The 19,728-nt window shown below is 38.4% G+C and overlaps 2 protein-coding genes across 2 annotated transcripts in view; one reads left to right on the top strand and one right to left on the bottom strand.

The window, feature by feature from the left end:
• Positions 1–19,728, bottom strand: part of PSMD1 (proteasome 26S subunit, non-ATPase 1) — a 65,738-nt gene that overhangs the window by 27,363 nt on the left and 18,647 nt on the right. The window lies entirely within an intron of this gene.
• HTR2B (5-hydroxytryptamine receptor 2B) lies at positions 1,946–13,061 on the top strand. The gene is made up of 3 exons (XM_071437811.1): positions 1,946–3,658; positions 9,702–9,902; positions 11,921–13,061. The coding sequence occupies exons 1-3, from the start codon at positions 3,349–3,351 to the stop codon at positions 12,799–12,801; spliced, it is 1,392 nt and encodes a 463-aa protein (XP_071293912.1). The 5' UTR covers positions 1,946–3,348; the 3' UTR covers positions 12,802–13,061.

The following is a 19,728-nucleotide window of genomic DNA, read 5'->3' as shown; positions in this document are numbered from 1 at the left end:
CTAAACATTCAGTCTCTCTCTCTGGACAAAAATTATCCCAGCTATTCCCAAACCAGGAATTTCCTGCAACTATGTCATATACAGCACAACAAGTGAACTTGAATGGTATGTACTGACTGAACAGCACTCACCAGAGACAGCTCATATCTGATGGGGACATGGCTCTATAAAATCACACTGGCAGTTTGAAAACAGAAGTAACAGCAAGGGATGGGAAATAAAAACAGTATCTATTTATGGTTCAAATATTCAGTTTACAGTAGACCTGGAGTGGAGTCTAGCAAGATTTAAGGTTTACCATCATTAACACATCTGGACACAGGGCCAGGACAGTGGCCTGCACAAAAAGCCCAGCCAGAGGACACAGTGAAGAACCTGCTGCAGGTCTGTAATAGATATAGAGCAGGATGTGTTTCCCAATTGATTCAAACCTGGTAAAGTTCAGAAAACATCATAAAGGGCAGGTATGTTTTTCATCTCTCTGAAATTAAACAATGCACCAAAGAGGTAAAAATACTTGCAAGCCAATCTACCACTAAACTTGTATCATCTTCTGCAAGTTCCTAAGATAATTGGTTTTATCTGTATTTTAAGAATAATTTCCATTTCAATTAGATATAAATGTATTCATTAGCTTTCATCAGAACAATCTGCAGTAAAAACTTCAAGTACAGCTAGATTAATGTCAGGATATCCTTCAAGATTTTTAGAATATAAACCAGAACTTGATTAGACATAATGGAGCTTAAGAAAAACTGAATTCAAATGCCCATTAGCCAAATAAGGTACTGTCCTTTCTCAATTTCCACTTTTTATGTTTTCATGTGCTCTGCTCCCTCAGTACTGTCAGTGGTGACAATAGGGAGGTGGCCAGATAAGGAAACAGTATTACCATAGCTGGATTAATCTTTATTTTTATCAGGAAAGCAATATATATAAAGCAATATAATATAATAAAGCAAAAAATATATATAAAGCAATATAAAAATCAACTCTCAATTGTAAATGAATACAGCATGGAATCTAATTGACTGTTTCCTTTAAATAGGAAAAGTAAGGAACAAGTAAAAGCTACTGAAAATTCTATTGTATGATCTGAATATATTAAGTATTTCTGTTAATTTCTGACAGCAGCCTTTTCTCTTTGGCCCCACATTATCTGCACTCCAGAAACAATTTTTTTTTTCTTTTTAAAAGAAATATGAATTGATGCACAGTTCACTGAGGACCTGATTTCCAGCTCAAGGCTGGTAAGCACTAGCAATTCATGGAATGTAATGGCTGGTGTCATACAGAGGGTCAAACCATGATCTCATGGTCTCTTCTGGCCTTAGTCAAGGACTTATTACCCAATTTTGCAGCTAATGTCCTTGGAAGTGAACTCTATTTCCATTTTAATGCAGAACTATAAGATGATGCTGAGGCTATACACACATCTGACTGAAAGTTGGAAGGTAACAAAAGAGAACACTCAGGATAATAAAAAGCAGCTGCAGAAGGAAAGTTTTAAAGCAACAGTGCACACATTTAAAGTAACTGTGCTAGACAACAGTTTTATAAATTTAGGCAAGGAAAAACCTTTTTAGGCAGAACTTTTTAGGGTTAACTGTGCTTCCATCCAGAAGGCAAGTGAGCAAGAGAGCCCAGAGAGCGAGCAGCAGACAGACAGACAGACACACAGACACGCTACGGTGCAGAGACAGAATGCTGTAGTGTGAAGGGTCATTTCCAGGACCTGCACATCCTGATCCAGCTCCAGGGAGCACACACTCTAGTGCTGGAGCAGTGAATCAATTAACCCTCTCTGTCTCATTTCCAGCCAAACCCCCCACCCACTCCCTTTCCCTGCTTTCCAAACACTGGAGCTGGATACACTGGAAGGAGTCACTCAAGGAACAAGGGTAGCAGCAAACTGCGAGCTTTACTCGTGAGCAAAGAGAGAGCTGCACGCAGACCCTGCTGATCATCTCAGTAGAATCAGCAAAGAATGGAAGTTAAAGGACAGCAAAAGCGAACAAACACAACCTTATTTCTATCCTTTTTTACATGTGGTAAGAATTATTCTTCCCCTCCATTTCAGAGTTGGGAGAAAATACCTGGATGAGAAGAAATACAGTTTTCCCAAAATAGAAAATCTTAATCTTCGTGATAGAAGAAGTGTGCTAAAAAAAAGCACACAAAGAGACAAGCATCAGAAGTATTATAAAAGCCAAAAGCAAATGAACAACTTGTTTTCCAGAAAGTAGTGAAAAATCTCAACTTCCACCATATGATGAAAAAGAAAATTATAAAGGATCTTCCTGGATGCAAAATGAACTCTACTAAAATGCAAGAGAAAGAGGTAAGGCTTTCTTCACCTGAAAACTGCAACACATGAAATCTTCTCAGTAACTAAGCATTTATTCAGCTTAATGTGGGGACAGCTGTTTGAGTCTCTGCTTGAAGGGGGAAATGAAAGCTTTAAGTCTTTAGCAGAGTTGACAGAGACAGAGAAAGACAGGAGAGAACGGGCTGTGCTTAATAAAAGCCTTGCTCAGATTACAAAAACAAGCATTTTACTCACACCGACCCCTTCAAGTAAGGAATAAATTTAGATGTCTCAGTTCGATAAATCTCTATGGTCCCCTTGAGACTGTCAGCAGTGTTTTATTGTCTGCAGCTTCCTGACCCTCACCTGATAAATTAGGAAGTGCTGAGATTAAAACGGAAACCTCATACATAATTTCTGAAGATATTTTTGGGGTTACCCTCTGAGGAGAAATAGGATTCTTAATAAGGGGAAATATGGGAACTGCTGTCTGCCTACGCACATGCTGCTGGAGACTAGACACTCGGGAGAGGAGGAGTTGCACATACACAACTCGAGCATCTGCCTCTGCACCAGTTTGTACTCAGAAGGAGCAAATCTACATAGACTGCACCTAAAGGGAATTGTTTTGCATTCGAATTCATCTATCACTCTTTACTGCTGCAGAAAAAAAAAAAAAGGAAGCTAATGCACTGCTTATTTTTGACAGCTACTGATTTTTTCCTTTTAATCTTCTGAAATCTGAACATCGATATAAAGGGAAGACCAGACCCCTGAACCCCACCGACCAGAGATGGACACAAGACAGGACTTGCATTTTTAAAATTCTTTTGTGGTCAGCAACGCACAGAATAAAAAAATTGGATACCAGCTCGGACATGGTTACAGTATCTCGAAATATCAGATGACCAGCTCACTATACTGACCATGCTGGCCTATCTTCAGGACCATCCTGGACCAGAGAGGAACAGAGAATTCTTACACCGTACACAACTCCTGCGCAAAACACAGCTCCTGAAGACATTTCTCTGCACACAAAAATGTCCCATCCTTTACACTCCTTGAACGGACCTGGAGCTGGCAGTGGATCTCTGTCGCCTCTCTCAGTAACAGGAGCACCCAAGCAGGACTACCCAAGTGAGGAACAAGGAAACAAAGTGCACTGGGCAGCACTGCTGATCCTCCTGCTGATAATCCCCACCATTGGGGGGAACATACTTGTCATTCTGGCAGTGTCCCTGGAGAAGAAGCTGCAATATGCTACCAACTACTTTCTGACGTCCTTGGCGGTGGCAGATTTGCTCGTGGGTCTGTTTGTGATGCCAATTGCCCTTCTCATGATATTATTTGGTAAGTGCAGCGTGTTTGTTTCATCAGGTTTGCACATGGGGTACAATTTTGGGAGGTCTAATTTAAACAGAAAAGTTGTTTGCTTTCCAGCATTACAATTTTAAAAATCACTTGGATGAAGGATGCTAAATCTTCTCTTCCTCTCACCTTAATACAGCCTAATGTCTTTATGGGAAGTACAACTATGTGGATATTCTTTCCTTTGAAACAAACCATTAAAAAATCATTCCAGACTTAAAAATATTCAAATATGAGCTGAAGCACAGGGAATTACATTTTGTACAGTGTAATATAATTTTTAACAACATCAGCACAATGCTGGTATTTGTTATATTATATTACACTAATTGCAGACAGTATTCTCTTAAAAAACTTGAAATCAAGGTTAGGTATCTGTTTAGTACACTGAACAGGTTTTGAACTGTCTATGAGTAATGCATCTGGTTTTACCTGAGTATTGACTCCATCAGCAGTCATATATTTACATGGTCAGTCAGAGTTGGTCCCTGGCACTATCAGTGACAAAAAACTTTATCAGCACTGCTTTCAGAGAAACTGATTTCCTCCCACCCTGGGGAAAGCCACAGGTTCATAAGACATCACAAGTAAATCATCTGTCAAGCCAAGGAAGCCTGAATCCATGTACCTAATGTTTGAGATACGTATTTGTCATTTAGTTTGCTTCATATGAAATAAAATAGGTCTTTTTCACATGAACAAACATTGGATGTGACATTTTCTTTCTCATTAGTCCTTACAGAACAAGCATGATTTTTCCACAGCCCCTCACATACAGCTTTATTTCAGATACTGCTTCTGACAACTAATTAAGAGGCAACTCCATGGGAAAGTCACTCTGTTTTACCGCTAAATTTTCTTTAAGAATACATTTTAAATTGTTTATTTTCATATCATAAATGGAAAAAAAATCAATGAGACAGGTTTTTTAAGAAACTTAATGATTTATAGAATTACCTTTAAGGTACACTGGGTCCTAAGAAAGGCTGCAGGAGTTCATTTTTCCTAGGCTAGACTCTAAGAGTTGCCTGAGCAACAAGCAAACACAATCAAACTATATTTCAGAAAGGCCATCAGTAGTTTCTGTACAGAAAACTGGTATCACTTTATTAACAAATGTGTTTATTCATTCTGAGAATTTCTGTGTGTTACGGACTTCTTTTCCCTAAACAGAATTGTGAACAGGAGGTCAGAATTCAGCGTTGAGATCATAGAATAGGGTTTTTTTTTTCCCAAAGCAATAGTTTCTAAAAAGAAAACTGAATGTACATAACTGAGACAGGTTTCTAACTCAGAAAACCCAGTCACTTATAGAAAACATTGGTATGTCATGTATGTGCACATGAGTGGGAGGCAAGAAGCAGATAATGCATTTCCATACTTACACATGGATGCTGTATCCGCTTAGTGCCTGCCACAGGTCTCATTACTAACAACAATAAAGCTACTAGCCATAAAAAGTACTAGTGTAGGGAAGGCAAATCCTGGATTTTGTGGGGTAGGTTTTTGGTAGTGGTAAAGTTTGTTCTTGTTTTGGATTTTATTATTATTTTCATTCTGCTAGACTAACAAGTCTTTCCTTTATAACTTCATAAGGACTATTGCTCTTCTATTGCTCCTTAATCTCTCAATTAATCCACTGCTAAACCCTGGTTACAATAGTTTAAAGCATGCTAGGAATCTTAATTCAAAAGTCAAACAAAAATGTCTTTCATGGTGCAGGAAATTTACCAGAAAGTAGTAAAATAAATTATAATTAATTAAGACCACAACCCGCCTTCCACACAACAGTGGTTAAAACTGAAATTTCTTGCACACAAGTCTCTCTTTGGCAGCCAACCAGAAAAACTTCTTTGCCTCTTCACCAACTGGGAGAAGATGCTGAGGTGTTTATAGAAGTTCAAAGCATGAGCAAAACATGAGGAGTTACTGGAATGAAGACAGAACAGACATTAAATACATAACGAGTCTAAATCTTGAAGCTACATTAGCCAGACAACTACATGAACAAAGAAATCATTGACAGCCAGACAGCAAACTAAATCCAGCCTCCTGGCACCTCCACACAGGAATGTTTCCATAATAATGAAAGAGCTGGGTGCAGCTTCTAGATACAGAGTACAAATATTATGCTTCCGATTTGGGATTGATCTCTAATTATGTGGAGAAGATTTGAAGGAAAAGGTGTGAACAGAAGTGCAGTCACATTAAGATCCTGACTGTATAAACTAATGTGTCACAGGGTGTTCAAAACCAAAATCTGCTACAGGCATTGGCTCCACACCCTGACAGAACATGCACCAAAAAAATCTTCAGAAATGGACTGTATCTGTAGTAAAGAGCTGCCCTTTTTAAAACTAAGTAAATAAATGAATCTGTAAACTCACTTGCAGGTGTAATGCCATGAGCAGCACTTTATTTATTCTCAGCAGAGCAACCAAAATGTACTCTGGTACAAGCACACACAACAATTTTAATTTAGGAGTGTGAGTGTCAGAACACATAAACATTTCATAGCTTTTATAGCTTGCTAAATATTTCTCATTTCTTAAAAAAAAAGAAGGCCCACTAGGAGATAACTGCATTCTCTGAAATCTAGCTTTCAAAACAGTTACCCAAATTTCTAACATTCAGAACTACTGAAATTCATTGAATAGTGAAATTAGCAAACAAACTTGAGAGATTCTCCCATTTGCAAAGCCTGCAGCAGGAAGAAGTCTGATGTCCACAGCTTGGTGGGCAATGGGCTACTTGAAGACAACACATGTACCATTTAAAAAAATACATTCTCTCCTCCTAATAATCATCCACTTAAAATCAGAAAGCAATGCCCATTATCCGAGGTTGCAAACCATTATTTTAATCTCCCACAGGCAACCAGTCCTAATCTTCCCCCATTACTGATGATAACCACAACAAATTTTCCCTTCTTGCATGTGCAAACTGCCAGAGAAAACTTTAATCGGGGACTACTCTCCACAATCTCAAATCTAAAGATATCAAGGTTTTATCAGAAAGTAAGCCTAATTGAAAAAAACACTTGGATTAAAAAGCCTAGAGAACAGCCTGGAGATACCAGGCCTTGGCAGCCCAGGGAGCCAAGCACACGAGGTGAGCACTGCACATGCAGCTGCAGACACACACCAGCATGAAGATTGAAGCTTAGGCTTAAAGGAGATGGTGACTGAAAATATCCATTTCCATCTCAGCAAAAGCATCATTATGTAACAACAAGGCCCTTTACAGGTAACACATTTCTGCAGCCCTTAGAACAGAAGAATAAATGGTTTCCAAGTCTATTTAAAGACTTCTCTCAATCATACTTATACATGTACACAAGCTGTGCTTTCTCTTAAGCTTTCTGAAAACATTTTGGCTTACAGCAAGCAGCTCTTCTATACTGTACTTTGTTTTAAGGATTACACATTTCTAAGGTATTTCCTATAAATAAAGCTTTTCTTAAGTAAAGATTAATCAAGGGTAGACAGTTGCAGTAAAAGTTCATTTTACTACTCTAAAGGTGCAAGACAAATTTTAAAGCATGTATTTGGTCTTATTTTGGCTCAAAATATGCAAAATCTTCAACAGCAGCACTGCTGCAGTACTGGGAGGATCTGAGGCAAGGTTTGTAGGTAGAAGGAATTTCTTTTTAACTTATACCACCTGACAACTGGAGAAACCAGACAAATTTTCAGGCCGGCATCTTTGTCAGGTAACTGAGGCATTTAAAAAAAAGTTTTAAAAATCCAATCCCTATTAGCTCCCAAGAAAAATGGGAGTGGAGAGTCTCTACCCTGTAAATGCTCTGGTCTGCATCCACAATGTATATCTATAGTAGGAGCATCAGAACAGTCCAAACTGAGCATGACCTGCTAATGCTTTTGTAACACTACTTGGCAGGACATACTCATTTTACGTTCTGAATTATAAAGCAGAACAGCAACCAAGCAGATCACCATCACATTCAAGGGTCAGAGATGCTTTCTGAGCCATGAAAGGAAATGAATATTCCATTATTTCCCTAATCCTAAACTAATAGAATAGGCCAACAGTGATAGCACCACCATCACCAGAAAAGCACAAGAACTCACCCCAGAGCATTGCCTCAAACAAGGGACACAGCTTCTAGCTTTGATTTGAAGGTGTAACCTACAAATCAAAGTAACTTATAGCAAAATACACCACAGAATGAATCCTAGATAACTGTGTGACTCTTCTCGACTTTAAAGTATCAGTTTTGTGATATTGGTTTCATTTAAATAACAACCATAATCTTCAGTTCTTATCAGTTATTGCATTTAAAGTTTACTTTGATTTTGTTGGATAAAAACCAGCATCTTGTACACACAAATACAGCAGAAGATAATGCTATAATCATGAATGTGATAACCTACTGCCTTCTGCAGCCAGTACAAAAATAGACAAAAATAAAGAAAACGGAAAGCTTTCTCTGTTCAGTTCCACTTGCCAACTCACAAAAGCTCTTACAAGTAAAAAATATACAAGATTGCTTTGTATCAGATCAGTGTTTAAATGTATCTTTATTTCAAAGAAGCTAAAGGGCCTTTTGTTGCAAAGTATTTTCTTCCTCAAACAGTAAATTAACTAAAAAAGGAAAAGACTTCTTACACTGGGATTCTCCAGAACTCAAAGCAGTTATAATCCAGGGAATGGCATGCGAGTACTATCCAAAAGAAGTATTAGCTGTTCACTTGAAATCCAGCTGTGTTATCTGCCATCCTTCAAGTTGTAGAACACACTTTCTATTCTTCATGTTTTACCTGAACTAATCCTTCATTACAAAGTCAAAAGAAGCTGTCAATTTTCTGGAGTGAGCAAAAACATTTCAAGCCCATCAAATCAGTTACTTCTTTTAACTGGGTTTTTTTTTTTTTCATTACAGCTGGCTACATAAGCCACAATACATTTTGGTTTTTCTTTTTAAAGGAAATCTGTTTTAGAAATGCATGGTACCTTACTGCCAGCTAAAAGTCTAGGCATGAAAACTAAAGATGAGTAAATGTTTCATAATTTACTAATTACAACTTTCTCATACCTGCCTGGTAGACTATGCTTTTTGAAGCATAATTTCAGTGATAGAATCTATTTTAGGAAATAATCATGGTAGATACTAAAATTTTCTGGTTAATAAATTGCAAGCAGACTGCCTCTTCCCCTTCTGCCTCACTGCCTGTGTCATCCTCACCTGGAGTCCTCTGCTTTGGGGATGGCTGAGGTTCAGTTCAGGGCTCCATCCATCCATTCTCTTTGTTTAACACAGGTTTCCCAGCATAGGTAGGAGTGCAGACAAGTACTTGCTATGTTTGTCTTCATAAAATTTTCCATCCACTGGAGTTTATAATTCAAGTCAAAGCAGCACCATTATCATCTCCATCTATCAGTCACGTTATGAAAAAATGTTTTAAATCTCAAATGACTGCAATGTTACTACACTGCTAAGACTGAACATTACAAAAGTCCAGCTCATTTTGTGTTCTCAGCACACAGGTCTATTTATGCTGACCAAGGAAATTAAAACCAATCTGATTTATTAGAAATGCAATTTTTTCCCCCTAATCGTCCTTCAACAAAGAACTGATTTCCCTGGCAATACTAATAATGTACTTACTGATTGAGTACAGCAGAATTTTCTAAGGGAGGAAAATACATTTAATAGATCAACTTCTACCATGAGAAACAGCTGAAAATAATCATTTAACAGTAGGCTCACAAGAACCATTCATGGTCCATTTTTAATAAACTTTTTAATCCAGAGTCCTTGCCACAAAAGGACAAAAAGACAGGGAAAGGTTTATAGCACACAAGTAGCCTGATGAACATGATGGCAGCAACCATGCCAGTTAGGAGCTAATTACAATATAAGCCAAAACCCATCTGAGGCAGTGACAAAGCTCAGTTCCTGTAGTACTATGAACTTTTCAAACATACTGATGCCACATTGAAAATGACACACTGAAAGTTCTCAAAAAGCTTAGATTCTAATGAGTTTTTTGTTCTCTTTCAGACAATACCTGGCCTTTACCAACTGCCTTGTGTCCTATCTGGCTGTTCCTTGATGTCCTCTTTTCCACAGCTTCCATCATGCACCTCTGTGCCATCTCCCTCGACCGCTACATTGCCATAAAAAAACCAATCCAGGCCAGCCAGTACAATTCATGGGCTACAACAATCATCAAAATCATCGTGGTTTGGCTCATTTCAATAGGTATGTGGGACCTAGAGACTGGAAAAGGAACACAGAAGCTTTTCATGTCCAAAACAATAGGTGAAGTGTGGGGAAAATGGAACATTTGGCCAAGTACTATTGATTGTAGGACCATAATACTCAGGCTGGTCGAAGTCCACCTCTTAGATCATACATAGCTACATCATAAAAATTTGCCTGAACCACTGCTCCTTATTAGGCTCACCAGAAAGGCCAAGGATTGAGTCAGAGTATTAATCATCACTCCTCTTCATGGTCCTGAAAGCTCAAAAATCAGAAAATAATATCTGCATGCACAGTATGTTTCTGGGAAAGCAAGATTTCATGTTCCCGTGGTACTATATTTTGTCCCAAACACAACTTTAACACTTGAACAGATGTTGGTAAAATTTCACATAAAGGAAGTAGAAAAGGGTTAATTATTTATAGCAAAGATATGAATCAGTGGCTGGTAACATCCAGGCTAACACTGAAGGCTGAGACAGCATACAGAAAGGCTCATGTCTAACAAAAAAAACCCCAAACAATCAAAACAATGAACCCTGAACAGGGGTTCAGTGAAGAAGTTTATACCAACATACAAACTTCTATGATATCAGTGTCTCTGTGATGTGCACGTAGCATGTCATCTGTCTTTAATGCTTAAAAAATGAATCTGTTAAATGAGCTAAGGAAGTGAAAACATTTAATTCAAATAATTTAATACATGCTCCAGACAGCCTTAGTGCTGGATGCTCTGTGTGCAAGACCAAACAAAATTATTCTGGATTATTAAGGCCAGTGATGCATAGGAGAATGGGTACAGCCACCTTCTTGGCTAAGGCAAACCCCAAATTTCTGAGTTGAAAAAAATTCTGGAAGAGCTGTGATGATAGCATTTTTTCTCCTATCTGTATTCTATCACCAACCCACCCCTCACCCAAAAAAAAACCTTAGCATGACAAGACACTCACAAGTTGACCTTTTAATGTGTGATTTATTGCCATTAAACAGCACTGTACTTTTCAATTTCTTTTTACCTAACATAAAGCTACTCTGCAGTTGAGCTAGGTTCTCCAAATCAAAGGTTAATTTGGTTCAATCTTTATTTTAAATGCTTTTTGTATCTGAAGGTGTGCTTCTAATTAAGAATGGGATCAAGTTTCTGAAGGATAACCCATTTTGCTCTTGCTGCTTTAAACCAGCTTCAGTAAGCCAAGTAGCAGAGGAATACAGTAAATCCCTATATCTCATTAAGTGGTATCAGAAAACTGCACAAATCACCTTCACCAGACAGCAAGGAACCTGTTGTTTTTGTTGTAATGTCAGACTGCTGGCAAATGAAGTGCTGACTGTAATTTAGTGGTTATAAAAAATTCATTTAAAAGACAAGACTGTTAACATTTTTTTAAACCAGTGGTGAATTACAGAGCTAGCCAGCCTCATTTAAACACTCCTAAATATGCAGGAGACTTTAAACAACAAATCCATCTCAAACACACACTGCATAATTCTGGCAACTATTTAGCTACTTGTATATATGAAAGAGCCAAGCAGGGTGAAAAAAATCAGCTGTCTGTGTCCAGTCACTTGATGTGGTTAATAGAAGAGGGAAAGACAAGATTTATGTATTTACAAAATTGCCCTTCAAAAAGTGCAAAGGTTACTCTGGGGAAGAGATGGCATTAGGGAAACATATTTCACTGGAGGAAAAGCCATACTAATTCTAATAACCAGAGTCAAAGCAATTCATGTGTTTTACACTTGAAAAGTTGGCAACTTCATACTGCTTCCTGAATCTCTACCAGTTAGGCCCAAACCCCTTAGAAAGGGCACTCTGTTAAAGCTCAGCCTGCCAAGTCTTACAAAGTACTGTTTGCCCAATTACCCACGTGATGCTCTCCACACTTCATGTTGTGTTCCTGTGCCTGCTCCAGAGCTCAGGAATTACCTTTCTTTAGAAACCCCGAGGCTTCAGACTCAGTGAAGCGATTGCAAGCGATTACCCTCTGCTGAAGCACTTGTTTTTTCTCCTACAGGTATTGCAATTCCAGTCCCTATCAGAGGCATTGAGGATGGAAATGGCAACTCTACAAACATCACGTGTTTCCTGACACCTGATCGTTTTCATGACTTCATTCTGTACGGATCAGTGGCTTCCTTCTTCATTCCCCTCGCTATCATGATCGTCACCTATTTACTGACGATCCAAGTGCTGCGCAAAAAGGCCTATTTGATCAACAAGCCACCTCAGCGCTTCACCTGGTCAACAGTGTCCACAGTCTTTCAGCGTGACACAACACCTGCCTCCTCTCCAGAAAAGGTGGCCATGCTAAATGGCTCCAGAAAGGACCAGACTTTGTCCAGTGACATGCCTATCAGCAGGACATCCACCATTGGGAGGAAGTCCATGCAAACGATAACCAATGAACAAAGGGCATCAAAAGTTCTGGGGATTGTGTTTTTTCTTTTCTTGCTGATGTGGTGCCCATTCTTCATAACAAACATCAGCTCAGTTCTGTGCAACTCCTGCAACAAGGAGCTTTTTCAAAAGCTTTTGGAGATATTTGTTTGGATAGGGTATGTATCCTCAGGAGTGAACCCTCTCGTATACACACTCTTCAACAAAACATTTAGGGAGGCTTTCAGCAGGTACATCACTTGCAACTATCGGACCACAAAGCCTATCAAGGCCCTTCGGCAGCGCTCCAGCAGGATCTCTTTCAGAAGCTCTGTAGCAGAAAATTCCAAGCTCTTTGTCATGAATGGGATGAGAAATGGGATTAACCCCATTATGTACCAGAGCCCAATGAGGCTGAGGAGCTCACCCATCCAAGCATCATCGGCCATTCTGCTGGATACGCTGCTGCTCACCGAGAATGAGGTTGATAAAACAGAAGAACAAGTCAGCTATGTATAGTGGAATGGCAGCCATGTCCCTACAGCATTACTGTATGTATTATTCTAGATAACTGCACTGTAAGAGTGTATAAATACTATTTTTTCTGTTATTTATGCAAGCAATATCTTATAAATTTATATTAATTCCTCTCCTTCAAAGTCTCCTCTACTTTAACCCCAACCCCATGGTGGCAACCACAACTTCATTCCATGACAAATGACTCATGCAGAACTGTAGCCTAAGGAAGAGGGAAATAAATAAAAGCTAAATCAGTTTAATTATCTGACTTCAGTTCTCATCACCTTCAGTCTCTTCAAAGCACATCTTTTTAAGAAAAGCTGTCTGTACAAACACTACACTAACATTTGCTCTGGCAAGAAGACAAAACTTTGTAGGTTGATGCTCTACAATGGAAGCAGCAGTGGGATACAAGCTCACTGGTTTCAATCTAAATGTCTGCAAACAGAGCAGCACACAAGCTCACTGCGTTCCCTCCTACAGATACATTCCTCTGCTGAGACTGACTATCCACATAGGAGCCTTCCTTGTTCTCTAAGGGTGTGTAAAACACAAGCAGAATCACTCACTCTAGAGACCAATGTACAAGCCCATTCCATAAGGCACAATTAAAAATTCCATGTATGGAAATTATCCCTTTACTGTAGGGATGGGCAGAATTTCACCCACTTGAATTTCATCTCCATTACATATGCATAAGCTCAGTGTTGCCAGATTATTCACTGAAAACTGCCCTTTCTTCTTTTCATACTAAGAAAATGAATTATTTAATCAAAATAACACAACACAAAATCAATGATCATAAGAAAAACAAGATACACAATGCCTGGAACATCCCTATAATTTATATGACAAGCCTCCTTTTAAATGACCATGGAAACTTCAGTGAAAGCCTCCCCTCATCCAATGTAGTTCACAGGAAGTAGAGAAATCACAGACAGAACAGCTACTTCACAAGAAAATAAGAGCAAATATTTAAAAGACAGCAGAGACAACACTACTGGCTACACCTGCACATATTCACAGTTTAGCTGAGCTCAAAATGATTTAATTGGACTAATGGCCAATTACAGGTCCCAATTTGCACTCTCTCAAAGATGCTCAAGACTTTATAGTATGAGCACAAAATTAATAGAAATAATTGGTCCTCACAGTCCATAAAAGCTACCAGAGTCTGTTATTTGGGAAATCAGAAACTTCTGACAACTCCAGACTCTTTGGGAAAAGAAATCTGATTTCCCCAAAGTACTGGAGTTCTTATATCAAGCAGCCAGCTCACCATTTTTTCCATAGTTTCCATTTACAGTAAAAGTTTCAGCTTGGGCTTTGTTTTCATTTTTAATATTTTCAGCATTCTTCGGTTACACTAAAATTATGTACAGCAAAAGGCTTAGGATTTTTCATCTGCAGAACAGAAAGTCCTAAAGCTAACATGTCCCTCCAACATTTATTTATATATATTTAATTTAAAACATATGCAAGTTCAAAACAGAGCTTACTGTAACAACTGCCAGAGATTTTCAGGCAAAAGCATTAAAAATACATCTGTGGTATTTGCAGTAAGTTGTCTTCTTCCCAATTTTGGTGATAATCACTAGCCACTTAAATCAGAGTAAATTCTAACTGCTCTCCCTCCTCTTCACTTAATCAAAATTTGTTTAGGAGGATTCTGTAGTTAAAAGCCAGAATGGATGGACTGTGATAGCTGTAAAAGACACCTTCATGAGCAGTAACACCAAAAGGCAACCACCATTCCTGAGGGGTTATTGTCCAGCAGTCAGAAAGCAAGAAGCAATCATCTTTGGAAACTCTCTTGATACTTAAATAAACCCATATTAATTAAACAAAAAAATGTTCATATAGCAGGCAGCAATCACCTACTTTGAGCAGCAACTTACAGTTTCCCTTTCCAGCAGAAACATCACTGCTGGCTCACAGCATATAGAAAAACTGAGAGGTAACTCAGCTCTTTTCTGTCTGACCCTGTTCTTGTATAGCTGTGAAGTCTGCAATCTGTCTTACATGAGGAGTAATTTGCCCTAAATGTCCCACAGAGGAGGATTCCAAGGCCTCTTTACAATCAGTGCTTAGACCTCCACCAACAGGAAATCATCCTTGAAAAAGTCTCACTCAACAGAGATGTATTTTCTCAAGCCAGTATACAGGTTTCTCAGTTTTAGTAACTCTAAGTAGAAGCTCAGCATGTTCCAGTTACTGAGTTCAGTCAGCAACAACAAACCTCAATCTAAAGGACTAGTGACTAATAAAAAATCCAGTCTTTCTACAGACAAAAAAAATTTCTACATAGACAGAAACACATCAGCCAAGAAAGCATGCACATTCCATGCTTCCACTTTCCAAGTGGAAAACATTCCACTTAACATGCTAAGTGCAAGAAGATATTGCTCAGAGCTTGTCCACTTGCAAAGCAAACAAGCTGAGAATTCAGGTAACAGCTTGGAAAGAGCAGGACAGAGCAAGAAAAAAAAAGAAGATACAGAACTATGAAGTAAGAAAACATAATGGACAGTGGAGTTCTTGTTTTAGCAACTGTATCTACAAGAACAGCTCTGAACAAAGACATCACCTTCATTAGTAAGACATGATGGAAGAGTCAGTGCAAGCTCCTGAAAGAAAGCACCAGTTTGTTGGATGGTAACTACAGACAACACTGCTCTTGTGGCATCAACAAGCACAACAGGAGGCTCAGGACTACATCCATGAGTATTGCCTTTAGGTAACACAAATTTATAAAATATACTTTTATATGCTGTCTGCAAAGTGAGAGTATTTTCATAGAATTATAATATTTTACAGCTTTTTTCATAAAGATAGCAGTATAATAACTGATAAAGCTTTGCAGTCATTTGGCTGTAGAAAACAAGACATTTTTACAGAAGGAAGGGGTCATACACTTTCCCCTTAACACACACAAACAAAAAAAGGGATTCCTTTCTCTGGAGCAAAATGCCACCAGTTCTTTCCTAACCTGACCCACACCAAATCAGCCACCTGGCCAGCTCTAAAGTCTCAATACAGTAATAACTCCAAGATATTACTGTAGAGAGGCAATAAAATAACAAAATAATAAAGTCCATAAAATAATAACTTAGAGATACCTAGTTCAACTTTTCTCATTATCACAAAGATGTTTATATGGCATATTTAATTTCTTTTTAAACTACTGAAAAGCAAGATAAGTCAAAGCTTATCTGCAATCCAAGCACTATGGGAAGAACATTTTAAAAGAACAATGGACAAGTATGGTGGTTGTTTGGTGTTTAATTGTTTAAAATACATTAGGAGACATTCAGTCAATGTTCTGTCTGCCTATCTAATTAAAAATTACAGCACAGACATGCACATAAGGACTCAGCAGTCTTGCAGAGAGGAAAATAATGGAGTTCAAAGCCTAACAGGATAAGTGTCTTGAAATGCAAATAAAGGCATTACTTTACAAAAAACTAAACAAAAGAGCCACAAAATACACATGAAACAGACAAAGCCAGAAAAATCAACCAAAAAATATCCCAACCTTTAAATTACTCAGAAACAGAGATGCAAGAAATTCAGCTAATCCCAGCTATGATGTAAAATGCATTTTGTGAAGCCAGTCCTAAACCATCTATAAGCTGCAGGCTTTTAGCTGTCAGGAAGCCTACAGGCAGCTAGAAAAACTATTCAGTTATCTTCTATCCTACAAATATAAAACTCTTCCTGACTATATCACACTAGGCCATACTAGCATCAATTTTCAAATGCAAGTACAGTTAAAATCAAGTGTTAAGCACAAGGCACTGAGAAGAGAGGCTGATGCGACAAGCTGCTGCTGTATCACCTGCACACAAGAGGCACATAGGATTTTTTTATAGCTTCATAGTAAGTGCTGCTTTTCTACTCCATTTCCATCCTGTGGAAACATACACATCACTGCAAGCTGGTAAAAGAAAACAAAAACATAACTCCCCTGAATCTTTTTCTAGGTTGCTGTATGTAACATCAGACTTACAAAGTAAAGCAGTGTAAGCAGAGTAAACATGGTAAAGGCATGCTGAACAGCCTGGGACATTGGAACCCAGAGAGGCAGAACATTGCCAGAGCTCTTCTGGCTTTTTACCTTGCAAGCTGGAGCCAAGAGTCCCAGAGTTCTGGCCAGTTCTCAGCACTGAGTTAATATTACCATGAAGCTTTAGACTTTTTTCTTCACAGTGATAAAGATGCCTACGTACAACTGCTCAGAAGCCCTCCTTTGTTTCACTTCCCCTTTGGCTCTCTAGGCAACCATTAACATGGCAAAAACAACAGGCAGGAGAGACGTAACTTCCATCATTTTGTCTTTGGCATAACAACATGGTGTTTACTATCAGTGTCCATTCCCATGAGAAACAATGTTTTCTCCAGTGGAAAAGGAAGACTTTTGCCCTGCAGAGGAGAGGAAGACCTTTCATTTTATGATGGGAAGCTAGGTACAAAAATAGGAAAGATGGCTTGCTAAAAGTGTCCATTTTTTAATAATTCATGTCAACCCTATTTGTCAAGTTACAGCTACAATTCCTTGCATCCAAGTATTCAGGTCCTTTCCAACCTCTGAAAAGCAACATCACACTCTTAAAAATTAAGAGCTTTTTACTCTCTAAAGGATCCTCTTTACAAATGCTCACACAGGTAATGGCAAATCATTTTCAAATTCATTAAACCCTGCACAACTTCAGTGAAAGTCTAAGGCTTCTTCTGATTATAGTACAATTTCCGCTACTATTTCTTTGAAAGGGACCTTCATCCTCCTCTACCAGGAAGACTGAATATGACAAGATAAAATGTGTTGGATTGTAAACAAAACCCTCTTCATCTTTCCTATGCAAGCATTAACAAGCAGATACATTTCACTAAATTCCTCTTCACAATTAAAACATTGAAAAAGTCACTGGTGCAGATGACATTAGAGTGACTGTCAGCCTCACACTCAATTACCCAGATCATCTGCTATCTGCCCTCTGGATAAAGGTGGGTTAGAAGATATAAAGAAAACAAACTGTCCCAGACTTCCTGCAATAAAATCCAAGTATCTGATCTGTTTGCCTTATAACAAATATATAGCCTTAAAATACCAAAGGCTATGTAAACACAAAGCATACAAAAGCAGGAAACATTACTGTTGCACTTGCATCATCCTAAAATGAAAAATTGAACAGAAGCCGTGCAGAGTTCCTCATGTTTGGGTAGCCTACACTTATCATCTGAGACTACATCTTCCCTTTGGGACTCTCTAGAGGCTGCATTGTTCCCTCTCCTGCCCTCAGCTTTTTCCCAACAGTATTGCATGAAGGCAAAAGCAGCATCCTACAACTCAAGTCCCACTTCCCCAAGAGTCTCATTCCTCTGGATTTAACAACTGCTATGAGAGCATTAAACATTCTTAGTTCATGCTTGCAAGCACTGTTCCATCCCACATTGAAGCTTTCTACCAATCAGATTTCTTCTATCCATAAAACATCTATCTCCTCATTTTGTACATAAAGTGTTTAGATACTCTGCAGCACTGCTCTAACAATGTAAAAATAAGGCTGGCTACATAAACCAATCACATCTCACTCTGCAATACCAACAAGGAATTCATGATCTAAAGTGGTAAAAAGTATGATAAAAATAAGTCTTTCCATTTTTAAAAAGCAAAACACTTTATATTGATCATGTTTTCCATTGCATCATAATAATTTTTAAAAGCTGACCGAAAATCACAGGTGATTTAAATGCTGTTTCCAGCAATCATAAATATTTTATGAACCACTTCAGCAGAAAAAACCACCAGTATGTAAACATCAACAATTAGGTAAGTTTGCTATCTATCTGTGATCAATGGCAAAAGGAGCAGGACTGGGAAAACAGAGACACCTTACAGTAGCCAAGTCAATGCATCATTTCTCCTCTTTCTATTGCACAATACAGCTTCTTGTTCTGCCCTGCATCCACACTGCAAGCTCCAAACATCCCAAGCTTTATTAGTGCCTCTGTATCACTTTACAATAACATTTTACTTAGAAGTGCCTCCTGTAAGAAGTGGCCATTTTTAAAAAGAGAGAAGATGTAAAGTCTCAGGTTTTTGCTCCACACAATTTTGACTGTTTTTTTTAGATGGCAAAAGGAAGAAAAGAGGAGGCAATTTTGAAACAATTCTCTTGCACCAGAACATTTTCTGATAATTTAATATAGCGGTATGAAAATGATCTGCTCTGAAATCCATAACTAGTGCCTAATTTTTGTATGGGACTAAGCCAAGAAGGGAAAAAAGCCACACCAAGTCCTACAGCCAGCAAGGTGTGCTTTCTATCCCCAGCCTGAACCTATGGACTGCTTCTAAACAGTCAGCAAAACCAGAATTAACAGCAGCAACTCTGCTGGTCAAGGTTCAATTCTACACACAGGGTTCCCTGGAAAGCTTTGGGGAGCCCAAGAATCAGACAAGGAAGTTTTTGTGCTATATGAATAGGACCTGCAACATATTCTGCACTCAAGCAATGTGATTGATACTGCTCTGCTCACTTGGGTGACTGCAGACATTCCCACAGCCAGGCAAGTGTGCATCCAACATCCCAGAGTGAAACTGTAACAACAGCACTGACCCCTGCTCCCCCAGTCCTCCAGGGACTGTAACTGGGTGATTGATTGTCTTTCATAGCACTATGGAAATTTTAATCTTGCAATTCTTAGGTAAAACTTAAGAACCTAGACTAGAATACTCTATCTAAACCTTGATTCATGAATTATGAATAATGAAAAAAGCCACATACATTCTTTTGTATATTTTTCCAGTAATTCAAAAGCCCAATGAAAAAAAAATACCATGCTTAAAAAAATATAAAAGAGGTAATCTTCAAGTTCAAGCAAAACCTTATTGCTCTAAAAATTAAATGTCATGTTTTATTGCAT

This window comes from Agelaius tricolor, unplaced genomic scaffold (genome assembly GCF_023055355.1).
Source record: "Agelaius tricolor isolate 1412-34295 unplaced genomic scaffold, bAgeTri1.0.p SCAF_12, whole genome shotgun sequence".
Lineage (NCBI taxonomy): Eukaryota > Metazoa > Chordata > Aves > Passeriformes > Icteridae > Agelaius > Agelaius tricolor.
The sequence above is the reverse complement of the archived record's forward strand: the minus strand, read 5'-3'. Positions and strand labels throughout refer to the sequence as shown.

Coding starts and splice junctions, on each gene's coding strand:
- HTR2B (XM_071437811.1), top strand. CDS start 3,349: ATGTCCCATCCTTTACACTCCTTGAACGGACCTGGAGCTGGCAGTGGA. Junction 3,659..9,701: donor CCTTCTCATGATATTATTTG/GTAAGTGCAGCG, acceptor GTTCTCTTTCAG/ACAATACCTGGCCTTTACCA. Junction 9,903..11,920: donor GGTTTGGCTCATTTCAATAG/GTATGTGGGACC, acceptor TTTCTCCTACAG/GTATTGCAATTCCAGTCCCT.